The following is a 13,107-nucleotide window of genomic DNA, read 5'->3' as shown; positions in this document are numbered from 1 at the left end:
TATACACATATGCATATTATATTATATATACACTTATATTCCTAAACACCTAAATACGATCTTGTATATATGTTTTTAAAACTTTCAAAAGTGAATTAGGTGTTTGATATTTGGGTTGGGCATTTCAGCAAAAGAGAGTATGGTAATAGGTGTCTGCACAATGTGCAGTATTTATTTTCATGTTATGGCTAGGGTATATTTGCTGAATTATAAAGGAGTCTTTTGAGAATAAGTAATGTACTTTGAAAGAATAAAAGGGAATTAAACATAAGTCCAATTTTTCTCTGTTTTTAAAACACGAAACAACCCAGCTTTAGATATTTTTTTGTTAGCATAGCATAAAGTTGTAGAAAAGGAGACCTGCTATCAATCAGGCTTGACATTAGGTGGAAAAGAGAGATGAGACACCATGAGGAGTGATAATTGAATGTGAGCTCATTATAGACAGAACACATGTGAGGACCAGAGTCCGGATTCCCAGAACCCCCAGGAAAAGTTGGGCAGATGTGGCTGCCATCTGTAATCCCAGCACTCAGGAGACAGAGAAGGGAGATTCTCCAGCAAACCTGGATAGCTATGGTAGCTAACTGACAGCTTCTGAGTTCAGCCGAGGAACTGGGAGTGAAGAAGTAAGTTAGAAAATAATCAAGATTGACACCTAGTGTCAACTTTGAACCTCCACAATTGCACACATATGTATATAAGCATAACCCTCACATGTGCATCCTCATACATTACATATGTGCACATATGCATACTATATAAATAACAGAAAAAAAGTGAAGGACATGGATAATCAATTGTAACAGTAAACAAAGCAGTACTTAATGTGGTCGTGGAAGGCAAATGCATTGCTTTGTGTGTTCTGGAGTGGAAAGGCCATTGACAACACGTTTTACATTTTTTAGGTCATCTTACTGACTGTTAAAATGTGGACTCTGCAACTCCTAGTCCTTCTGTCTTCTAGCTGCACTTCTGCAACTTACCCAGTGACCTGAGTGCATATTCAAGCTTGAGAAATTCTGCTGTGGGATCAAACATTTGCAATTTCCCCAACTATCTATCTATCTATCTATCTATGTATCTATGTATGTATGTATGTATGTATGTATGTATGTATCTATCTATCTATCTATGTATCTATCTATCTATCTATGTATCTATGTATCTATCTATCTATCTATCTATCTATCTATCTATCTATTTATCTATCTATATCTAGGCACACTATATAAATATTTAAGAACATTTACATAAACCTCTAAGCCTATATATAGTTTAATTGGCCGTTAATGCAAAAAATGTGATATAGCAAGGAAGATGGGTAGTTATGAAAGAAGAGGAAAAGACTTACTATCCTGGTAGCTGTGGGCTGTATCCTCAGGTTTCAGGTAGCATGCCTTTTTATAAGGCTTATAGGAAATGTATTAATTACCCACTTTTGCCTCTCTTTAATAAATCATGCTATGGCCTTTGAGATACTTGCCTTCTAGTACACTTGAAGGTCAACACCGAATAAAACAAATTTCCAAACCCATTCAGGGCAGCTATCAGAATCTTCATTTTTCCTAGAGTTTTCTTTTGAGGCAAGGCCTACTATGTAGTCCTGGCTGGCCTGGAACTCGCTATATGGATCAACCAGTCTCAGAACTCAGAGACTTGCATGCCTCCTCTAGATGTTTTTGACCAATTTAACTTTAAAGAACTGAAACAGTCTTGAATAAAGCATTGCCTCTTTCCCCAAACTAAAATTATTCCTCATATTTATCTAGATCAAGGGAAGGGGTTGGGGGACACAAGTCTTCCTTTAGCTTGTGATGCTTTAAAAACGTTAATATTTTTGAAGTTGATTTAATAACCATTTTTTTCAAAATGTCACAGCTTAGGGTGAATTCAGGAACAACAACTAAATAATACACAAGAATTAAAAGAAAGAGGTTGCCTGTTAAGAAGTCTAATGTAAATTTGAGAGCAGGAGGCGTTTTAACGATAACCGGTGCAGATGGTACATGAATGGAATGGTAAGCAACGGGAGGGTGCTTGGTGGCGAAAGTATCCTAAATTCCGTGCTCCTTGGTCTTCTTTATTTATGTGATGTACATACAGAAATTCCTCTTTGGCTTCAAATGCTCATTTACCTGTTAAGTTGTTCTTGAAGTAGATCTAACCTTTGCTCCACTTCCCCATAGGTGAGGTCACTTTCAGTCTCAGAGATCCCCCAGGCAGCTCTCTGAAGTCCTGAGGGACTGCTTTCTTCAGGCTGAGCCCTGGCAGGCTCTCTTTCCCAACTGTGTGCATCAGTGATATCTGTGGGAGAGAGCAAGACAGATGTCAGTTTCTTTGGAAGTCCCTTGGAGATACAGTACAAAGACCCCTGCAAGGCAGACTAGGTGCATCTCCAGGCGTAATCCAAGACAGAGAGAAACACAGGAGCTCAGGACATGACAATTACCATCTCCAATCTGTAGCAGAATCTTAGCCTTACACTGTCTAGCTGACCTCCCCCATCTATTTTCATAGGAGTCAAATTCTACAACAGGTCATAAGATTTTTTTCCCCTCAGGTTATGATTTTTTTTCCCATCTTTTTGTTAGTGCTGAGAAGACATGATAGACAAATTCAAATAGGTCAAACAGCTACTATTTAATTGGGAGAAGATAGCAAGTTTTGTTTGCAACGCTTTACCTAGAATGTAAGAGTGTTAGCACCCCTACACGTAAGGTAATTTCCACACATTATGGGTCTGCTTGAGCCGCAGTAGAAGGTCAGGAGGGCACTGTGGGTCTTCTGGGTGTTTGGGGAAGTCTTAAAAGTCCTCTGCTGCTCTTCCATGCTTTCAACTTCCTTAAAGGTTCTTTTGTGCTACATTTAATAGAATCACATTGCTTTCTAGAATTTTCTTTATGTGAACCTTTATTATAAATACTTTATGTTAATATACTTTAAAACAAACCTCTTATGTGCTCAGTTCTACTTTTCTGGTGTGCCAAGTGTTAAGTTCCAGATTCTGCTAAGCATGAGGAACTGAAGAGAAAGGCTGTGACCCTGAAAAATTCAACTCAGAATGTCTGTGGTCATTTTTCATATAATGATTCATTATATAAATTATATTTTTCATATGATGATTCCTTAATGTCTCCAAAAATCTCCAAATATTTACTACTTTCTTCCTCATTTTTGTCAAGAAATTTGATGCTTTGAACCCACTTTCTTCTACAAAATGTGTGAAGGATAAGGAAATAAAACCGGTGAAGAAATGCAACTGGACTTGGGAGTTTATCTCAGGGATAAAGAAAAGCAAATTTTTTTCCTTCATGGGAGAGCCGGTGGGAGGGAAGATGTCCCTCAAGTGGGTCTTCTCTTTCCCTTGGAAGTAGCTTTGGGTCATAGAATGTGGTTCGAAAGACATTTTAAAAGAAAGTCTTGACAAATAGCTATGGTTAAACGGCAAGGAGAGTTATTACATAAAGATATGGAATTTACATCCTTAGCTATTTTTTTTTAAAAGGACTGAAAGTAACTAAATTGGGCAGGATTAGCGATGAGTCTAGAAATAGGGAACAGATCTGTGAGACTTCCTTTCCTACTGTTTCTCTGAAAGCTCTGCTGGGTGGGGGGTGCCTTGCACTCCCCCTTTCTGAGCAGATGACAAAAAAAATATTCTTTTTTCTGTGGGTTTTCTCTTCCTATCTTTTATCACTGGGTGCACAAAGAAAGTCTCTAATGATGTGCTTTTTATTTCTATCTCAGTAGGGGAGGCTATAAGGAAGGAATTAACATAACCAAAGACAGCATGAGAAAAACAAGGGCAGGTTCCTTGTTTTGTGGAAATGGCTAACAAACCTCAGAGACTTCCCTGTGACATCCAGAAAAGGTTCCTGATTATGACATCTTTAAAGCCTGCAGGATCTTGGTGTTCGATGCTTTTCTACGGTGTCTGTGTATCGCTTATTTTCCCGTCTTACCGGACAGGGAGAAACGTGAATACAGAAGTGACATGGAGAATTGTCCCCGAGAAGTATGCTTGATTGTTCACAGACATTTGCACCAGTTTAAAATGCAGACCCACAACCGAATGCCTTGGTAAACTACGTTTCCTACTCTGTGTCGGTGATGCTAAATCAGAGTGGAGAACATGCGCAAGGAGCTTGGAGATGCCAGGCACTGGGCCCCTCTTTAGAGAGGTTGAGGAGCGATAGCATTGAAGGCTATGCAGTGTTCTCATGAGCTCTGTGCCAAGTAACCTCATTGAATTTCTGCCTCTGCCTAAGAGCCCCCTCCTTCTCCAATTATGTACCACATTGATTTTTAAATGACTCTGGTGAATCGCATGCAGTAACTTATGGAGGATAGTGATTTTCTTTGATGCTTAAGAAAAGGATTATCTTAGCAGACAAGAGTAAAATATGTTCTGTGAGATTGAGGCTTCCTTGATCACAACTTAATTTTTAATTGAAATTTAGAGATATGTTATTAATTTGATTTAATGGCAGAATGAAAAATAAAGAGTTCAAAGGGGGAAACCCTGGTTCGTTGTCTTAATCAAATGAGCATCCTTGTAGACACTTTCTAAAAATAGCCCAGACGGTATCTGCACTGGTTGCCTTGGAAAATGTTGCCATAGTTGCAAGACACATTTCTGCAAATGGATGAACAGAGGGGAAACCTTCATTTTCAGAGTTCACAGTTTCCCTGGAGTCTACACTTGACCTCAGCACTAGGAAGGCCAGAGTCAATTTAATTTTTTTTTCCTTTTTAATGTTTTGCTGAAATGACCCCTTCTTTGGGATGACAAGTTTCAGAATATAAGGGAGTGAAACTGCCTATCGATAATTAAATGAAACGGTCAGAATCCAGCAGTTTGATCTGCAATAGTTATACCTACATTTACATATCGAAGCTCATTACTAATACACAGCATTGCACTTTGAAAGTTTCTGGGGAATAATTTTTTTCAGTGAATCAAGTTTTTAAATTCTTCACTGTAATTATATTAATTAGTCATGTTCAATGCATGTCATCTTGACTGAAGCTTTATGTCATCAATTCCATTTGTCAATAGGCATGCATATTTGGCTATGCATTATCAAGATAATTGTTCGTGACTTGAGTGTGGATTTCATTATGAATTTTTGAAAACAGGGATATTTGGAGATGTTAAATCTTGTAAAAATATAATTTGTTGAGCACAGAGAAGAGTTAATTAAAAGTTGGAAGAAGAAAAATTATAAAATGAACAGCATTTGAATTCACTGTCAGGGAGAATCATTATAAAGTCAAATAAAATCTCAAAAATATCTTTAATGACTTGTCACTTGAGAGCCTAATATTCAAGAAGAAAACATGTTTTTACAAAAATCATCTTAAAATCATTTTGTACATAGTAGGTATTGTTCAGTGAGTTCTTCAGAACTTTGACTTCCTGGATACAACCTGTTTTCTATTTTTAGTACTACCCAGAATCCATTTTCATAAATAACTAAAATGGGACATTTGGTAATCACATCTAATATTCCATTCTTCCACTGTGATGAATGAGATACTATTTCCACGCATTTCATCAAGATTTTAGGCTGTCTAGAGGACATTTGCATATATTCTTAGCTTATTGCCATGCCATGTGAAATCACGACAAAAGTTTATGTGACACCGTAGGGAAGATAGGGAAAGGAACTCTGGGAAATTAGCAACCCTCGCCATCTTGCCTCAACAACACTTGGCTGTTGGACATTCCTGCAGAATGATGGTGGTGACAAGGATTGCCTTCTCAGTGACATATTTTTATTTCCTCCTACCAAAGAATCCTGGTTTTCTTCATTTTTGTTATAATCTTTTGATGCTTCATAATACCATCTTTAAAAAGATTTATTTATTTTTATCATGTGTATATGTGTGTGTGTGTGTGTGTGTGTGCTGCTTGTCTGCATGTGTAGACAATGCACATGCATAGAGAAGCCAGAAAAGGACATTGGATCCTCTGGAACTGGCATTACATGCATGGTGCACCACTAGATGGATGTGGGAGATAGAAACCAAGCTCAGGCCCCCGGCAAAAGCAACAGGTGCTCCTAAGGATCTAGCCAGCTCTCCAGCCCTGTGAGAGGCCTTTCCAATTTCCACATTTAAATTAAATAAGTAAACAGTTGGAAAATAAAACCTAGCAGAAGATATTAAATAGAACCTAGGATTCGATCCCAGAAAATTTTATCTACAGATTATGGTTTAATAATCATAATCAGTTGATTAGATAACATTGATTCTATCTTAAAGATGAATAAATTGGGTTGATCAAACAATTTGCCCAAAGTCATATAGGATGGAAGAGTTATTTTTATAATCCAAGTAGTCTGACCCACATCTCCAAGTTCACTTAAATAGCAAGATCTAGCTAGATGTAGAGATCTGGTACATTGATTGTTCATCCATCAACATTTTTAAAGTGTTGTTTTCTATCCTTTATCATAAAATCTGAAAAATAGAGCACACTGCTTAGTTCTTGTGTATTTGCTACAACAAATCTTGTGGACAGAGCTTCTATGTTATAAAATTATTAAGGCTGAAGTTAAGAACTGGTACTGAGGATAAATATATAAAAAAAAAAAACTTAACTTTCTAGCTATCAACAAATACCCTGCAGGGAGAAGACCATGCATTCCGTCTCTGGGTCTTCTGAGGAACATGCCTGATCGCATAGAGGTTGATGTCCAGAGGTATTGATATAAAAACCTAGACCCCTCTTCTCCCCCAAAAGACATCTGTGACTCTGAAAAGAGAATTCTTCCCCCAAGTTGGAAAGAAAATTTCCCCACCAATTAAACATGGGAGGATCGGGACTCTGTCCCCCCCCCCCCCCCACTGGTTAATGCTCTCTCATCTGGTTAATGCTCGCTCATCTGGTTAATGCTCGCTCATCTACCAAGATTACCTTTAACTCGTCTCATTCTAATACTTAAAAAGGGCAGACACTGATCCTCCCTCTCTATAACCAACAACCTGTCAATGGCGCTGTTCTTCTCAGTCTTACACTAAGTCTAATTGGCCATAAAACCTCCCAAGCTAAAATTTTTAGATGGGCAAAACTCATAGGCCACCTTTCTTTTCCCTGAGGATTTATTTGTAGTTATTTTCCAAGAACTACAGTTCCCAGATTCCAGGAAGTCACCCTTTTTTTTTTTTTTTTTTGCGCAGGTGAGGCTTACAGGTTAACTTCCGGTCTCACATCAGAAGAACCCGGACTTGTGCAGTTCTTCGGTTTTGAAAAGCAACAGTTTCCTAGTGATGAGGAGAGACCGCTGACGCTCAGTTACCTTTGCAAGAGTGGCTTCTTTTATCCACGTGGATTCTTCCTGAGGGGGGCACTGTTTCTTCACCGTGGAGTCGGGTTGACTTCACCTTTCTTGGAGTAGAGTCTACGGTTCCCAAGAAGAGTGGCTTTTGTTCATCATCGATGGAGGAGATGAAGGACGACGACCTGCTTTTCCTTTCTTGGAAGGGCTTCTTGGAACCCTGATAACGCCTTATTGTATCTGTGGAATCGTCCGGATCATTTGTGCTGTTTTCTTTGCTAAAATCTATCAAAGAGAGGTTATTTTCATAGTAAAAAAAAAAAAAAACAAATGTGGGACTTCTTGCACATTATACTAAATGGCTGTAAGCAAACTGCTGTTTACTCGTGGAAAAACGTAGTTGTGCAGAGGCTGCTCAATTCAAGGGTTATTAGCTTATCTTCATGAAGTAAATCACTCATTTCAAAATTTAAAGAAATCAAGCAAGAGTGAGTTTATGTGGAAGAAAAATGATATGAAAATTAAAAATCACACACAGTCAAGTCTTATTTAGTCTTAGAATCAAGCATATTATCTCTTGAGGAAAATGGAGAGACTAGGGAAAATGTGTCCTAATTCTAAAATATCACCAACGATACAGCTTGTTATTTTTTTTTTTAACCTTTATGCCATAACATCTGTGACAATCACTCACACATTGTAAAGGTCAAATCTGGAAGTCACTTCAGGAAAGTCAGGCAGGCAGAGTTTCAACCTTAGCTTAGTAAATGGCCTTGACGTTCCAGGGAGTTTGGTTGTGTAGCACCTTGCAAAGAATATAAGGCTTAAATAGAGTAATTGAGGTAAGTTTCTTTACCTAATTACACCAAGGCCAGTGATGCATATTGACTGCTTCATAGAGAAATGTCAGGATAATTTGAGCCCCAAAGGTTGTGTTAGAACATATTTCAGCAAGAAAAACTCAGAAACAAAATCTCCGAACTTGTTCTATTAGTGTCCTGGGGAGAGAGTGCAATTCTCCATCTGGTTGCCGCTAATAACCAACCAACAAAACTCCAAGAGGTATATCATTTTCTGGAGAAATTTTGAAGCCTGTGTCCCTATCCTCTCTGTGCCTGATGTGCTCATTTCGTTATTTATAGAAGGCCAGATGAACAGATTTAAGGCCACTCCAGAGAAACTTCCAACTGCCTTTCAGAATCCCCATATGGCGGTGAAATGAAACAAGGATACTCTTTTCCCTCTTTTTAAACAACAACTTATGATTTTAAAAAAGCATTGAAAGCCAGAAAGCAGCTCAAGGTAAAAATGGTCAGTGTTTTTAGAAAGAAGTTTCATCTGAAAGTATGCGGTCTGTCGGTCTAAGTCTAGCAAATGCAGCGAACCTAATGTGTTTTCTTAAGACATCACACTGTTCGGCCATTCCATCAGTGCTGTGAACACTGCACACCCTCCCGCTGTCCAGCAGGATAGTGATGGCCACCACTCTGAGATTCATGGGTCTCCACTCAACTATCAATCTAATTGTGAATATTCTGGTCAATACATGCGAAAGTCTTCAGGATCATTGACCCAACTCCCCATAGGCTTCCAGACTTCATCCTTCCCATCTTCTTCTATATTTTTTATCTGGTCTCCTGAAGAACTTTCGGAAAATACCATCAACATTCTCCCCCCTTTATGAGCATATCACTTCAATCCTCAAAAAAAAAAAAAGAAAAAAAAAACTGTCACCAAGTTTATTTTAGTAAGTTTGAGAAAAGAATAAAAGCTTCTAAGTTTCCCTGTTTCAGATTTCCACAGACTGGGTCTCACTTTCACTGTTCTAAATTCTCATAGTCTGGGTTTCTAGTCCCAACTAACCCTTTTGTAATTAATAGTCTGGGTAGAGTGGTGTTTGTATCAACTCAAGCTTCCCATCCACTTAATATTGTCATTCTTTGTAACTGTATCATGGAGTTTCTTCCTAGAGGAACCACATTTAAATTAACCTAACCATCGATTCATGTGCCTCTCATCCAAGTGTGGGTACGTATCGTCAAGAAATATCACCGGCTACTAAGCTACATTGTCACATTTGATATATAGTGTTCTGTAAGTTTTCAAAGCCCTACACGTGGCTTGTCTCAGCAGTTCAGAGTATTTCTTGACCTTTCGAAGGACCCAGGTTTGGTTCCCAGCATTCACAGCCATCTAGAATGCCAGCTCTATGGATATGAAAACTTCTGACCAGCTTTGGCACAAGGCACACACATGGTACACAGAAATATAGGCAAACACTTGAACGCATAAAATAAAATAAATAAATCTTTAAAATATTAAATCTCATATGGAAAGATATTCCATGTCACCTTCTACAAAGGCCCAACCTCAACTTACTAACTCATGGCTTGATTTCAGTTGTTTAGACATAAGATATTGGTTAACATGAATGAATTAAAACAGGCTTATTTCAATTTAAGAGAGGTACACAGCCTGTGATGAGTAAAGAATTACAAATATTTAGCTCAGTAGTTTAAAAATGCCATTTATTTCATACACATAGGACTTACCTCTTGTGACAATTAGGTATTTTTTGTTTGTTTTCTTTTTTGTTTTTGTTTTTGGTCAGATTGACACAAACTAGAGTCATGGGGGAAGAGGGACTGATGTGGGAGGTCCTTCTGTCTATGTGTTGATTTTATTGGTTAATGAATAAAGAAAACTGGCTTGGTCTATCGCTTGGAAGGAATAAGGTGGAGTTGGGAGAAGCAATGGAGCCACTGGAGACAGAAGCTGGGAACATTACCTGGTAAACCACTGCCACGTGGCGATACACAGATTAATAGAGATGGGTTAAATTAATATGTAAGGGTTAGCCAATAAGAAGCTAGAGCTAATGGCCCAAGCAGTGATTTAAATAATATGGTTTCTGTGTGATTATTTTGGGTCTAGGCTAGCCGGATGGCCGGGAAAACAAGCAGCCTCCTACAACAAGGGACTGGCCTGTGGGGAATTTTCTAGCTTAATTATTGATATGGGAGGACCCTGGCCACTGTGAGTGGTTCTACCCTTGGGCGGGTAGAACTGGGTTGTATAGGAAAACATGGAGCTAGGTAGTTCCTGGTTGTATAGGAAAGTAAACTGAGCAAGCCATGGAGAACAAGCTAGTAGGCAGTGTTCCCTAGCATCTGCTTCAGCTTCCTGTTCTCAATTCCTTATCATCTCTCTGTGCCTCAATAATGAACTCTAAGCTGTAAGCCAATTAAACTCTCTCCTCTCCAAACTGGCCCAGTCTTTTATCACAGAAATCCCATTAGCAAGAATTGCAGGCAAATGAATCAAAAAAATTTTTGATGTTCTCGAATGTTTCTGCATTCCACTAGATTATTGCAGTCTGTGTGAACAGCTGCTTTGATAAAGCCCCCTCCAAACAAGATTTTCTGTTTAATACTAGCTAAATTAAAACTTCATTTTCTATCATAGAAAATGGAAATAGAAATGACAATCTACTTGTAGACTGAAAATAGAAACTGTCATGTTTAGTCTGGTAGCTGACAGGTGTAATCCATGCAATTGAGCTGTTGGCATGCACTGTTATTAGCCTTCAAGTACTAGGTTTTGATGGCCTGTTCCATTTCTGCCTTTCTGTAGAGAAACTGATTTGATAGCCATTAAGCAGGATCATGAAATGCCTTTCTTCATTCTCCTCATATTCTGCATAGGCATTCCAAATATTGAAGATATATGGTGATTACATTCTGAAACAAATCTAAGGATATTTATGTATTCCCCTTGTGTAGACATGAGATCACATAATCGCCTATTACCATCGCTTTACAAAGAGGAATTCTTTTCTGCTTGTTTAAAGTTGATCCTTGTTTTCTGAATCAGAGGACCATAGGGCCAGCAAAGCTTCCCCTGCCCCCGCACAGGACATAATTATACAGCATTTGTGGCTTTCCTTGTAGGTAACTCTGTAGCTTTAGGATGAATTTGAGTTAATGAAATTCAACTTTTTGATAGAGTAGCTGACCCAGCCACCTTACGAACGATAATAGAAAAAGCTTCCATGCCCAAAAGTCTGGGGATAAATTCTTAAACTCCCTCTGTCTTTTACGAGTTCTTCCTTTCAGATTAATTACAACTTTTATTAGTCAGACCCAACAGGGAGACATAACTCTTGGTCAAAGAGAGACATTTAATGAGATTTCTAGGCATTTGGGCTTTATGTCTCCCACTGGTGACAATTTGGAGGTAGTCTGAGTACTCTCCAGCTAGTTAGGTTAGGAAAACATTTCATTGGGAACGAAACGCCAGGAATACACTTCTTCACTTGTCATCAAGTACCTTAGGCTTAAAGGGGACCCTAAAGTAGGCTTCCGTACAAATACTGGATTAAATAGTCTTACAAACTAAAAGAAAGAAATTATTCATTCAGGGAGATGTCACAGTTTTATTTAGGACAAATAAGTTCTAAAACTCGGTAGTAAAGCAAGATAATGACAGTTAACCCATGGTGTGCTTAATACTCCCTGGAGGCAATCTTAAACATTCTTTCCACACAGAAGAAAGAAGTAATGGTTATATTTGTGGCAATAACTTCTCTCTCCCCTTGGCCCCCGTGTGTGTGTGTGTGTGTGTGTGTGTGTGTGTTGTATGTGTGTGTATGTGTGTGTGTACATGGATATTCAAATATCGCTTTATATACTACACTTACAGTTTTATGCAGCTTTTGCTTTTCAACCATGCTTGTTTCTAAAGACTTGAAAAGAAAGACAGATTTCTCATTGTGCCACTAAAATGGGTAATACTTGTTATGTTGTTTTGTGGGACATCTATTTATTTATTAAGACATATATAGCCAGGTTGGCTTTGAACTCACTAGTTAGTACAGGACTGTCCTGAACAATGCATATCACCCCATTCCTCCTTCCCAAGTGCTGGGATTATAGACATATATCACAGTGATTGGACATTATTTCTTTTTGAAAAAGACAATCTGGAACCCAGACATCAAATTATTTTGCCACTTTATTTAAAGGATTGATTTTCTAAAAAACATTTAGCTTTATACCCTGCCTTGCTCATAAAATAATTTTAACAATATGAGCATTTATTCCCTTAGTTACTTTCTTTTTTTTTTTTTGGTTTTTCGAGACAGGGTTTCTCTGCAGCTTTTTTAGAGCCTGTCCTGGAACTAGCTCTTGTAGACCAGGCTGGCCTCGAACTCACAGAGATCCGCCTGCCTCTGCCTCCCGAGTGCTGGGATTAAAGGCGTGCGCCACCACCGCCCGGCTTCCCTTAGTTACTTTCATTGATGTTATTTTCTTTTGAGGAGTACTGTCAAAGTGTGCTGGATTCTAGCATACAATATGAAATCACTAAACATATAAATTATCAGTAGAAAAGGAAATTGTAATATGTTTCAGGGTGCTTAGATAGCGCTCTGAGGAACACTGAATTGTTAATCTAGAACGTCAGTCTCTGTTCCCTGCGTTCAATGTGGGACCACATACACCCACTGGAAGGGGGTGATAAGCATCTTTCCATTGATTTTCCTACAGTTGGCTGTCACAGGGATGCCTTTTAACACCATTTTTTCTTGTATTGTTTAAATATTTATTGACTGTTTTTCATTTTTGGCAGTCTGTTATTGATAACAAGCTTTGCTGTGATTGCCAGCAGCTGTGGGAGTCCTCTGATCTCGGGGAGCTGATTATTAGGTTTACAAAATCAAGACAGTGTATGTATTTTTCTTGTAGCAACAAGTCTAGGATTCTAGGAGAACTTCTACTTGGCTAACAATGCAATTTTCTTTCCGATTCCACATATTTTTCAG

General features: G+C 38.4%; 1 protein-coding gene across 3 annotated transcripts in view; it reads right to left on the bottom strand.

The window, feature by feature from the left end:
* Kcnh7 (potassium voltage-gated channel subfamily H member 7) overlaps positions 1 to 13,107 on the bottom strand; it is a 426,118-nt gene that overhangs the window by 16,255 nt on the left and 396,756 nt on the right. For all 3 annotated transcript variants that reach the window (XM_038335737.1, XM_038335738.1, XM_038335739.1), the window contains 2 exons: positions 7,308 to 7,571; positions 2,139 to 2,307 (listed from right to left, as the gene is read on the bottom strand). In XM_038335737.1, coding sequence (XP_038191665.1) covers positions 2,139 to 2,307; positions 7,308 to 7,571 — 433 coding nt within the window. The remainder of the gene's footprint in view (positions 1 to 2,138; positions 2,308 to 7,307; positions 7,572 to 13,107) is intronic.

This window comes from Arvicola amphibius, chromosome 7 (assembly GCF_903992535.2).
Source record: "Arvicola amphibius chromosome 7, mArvAmp1.2, whole genome shotgun sequence".
Classification (NCBI taxonomy): Eukaryota; Metazoa; Chordata; class Mammalia; order Rodentia; family Cricetidae; genus Arvicola; species Arvicola amphibius.
This window is presented reverse-complemented; position numbering and strand designations above follow the sequence as displayed.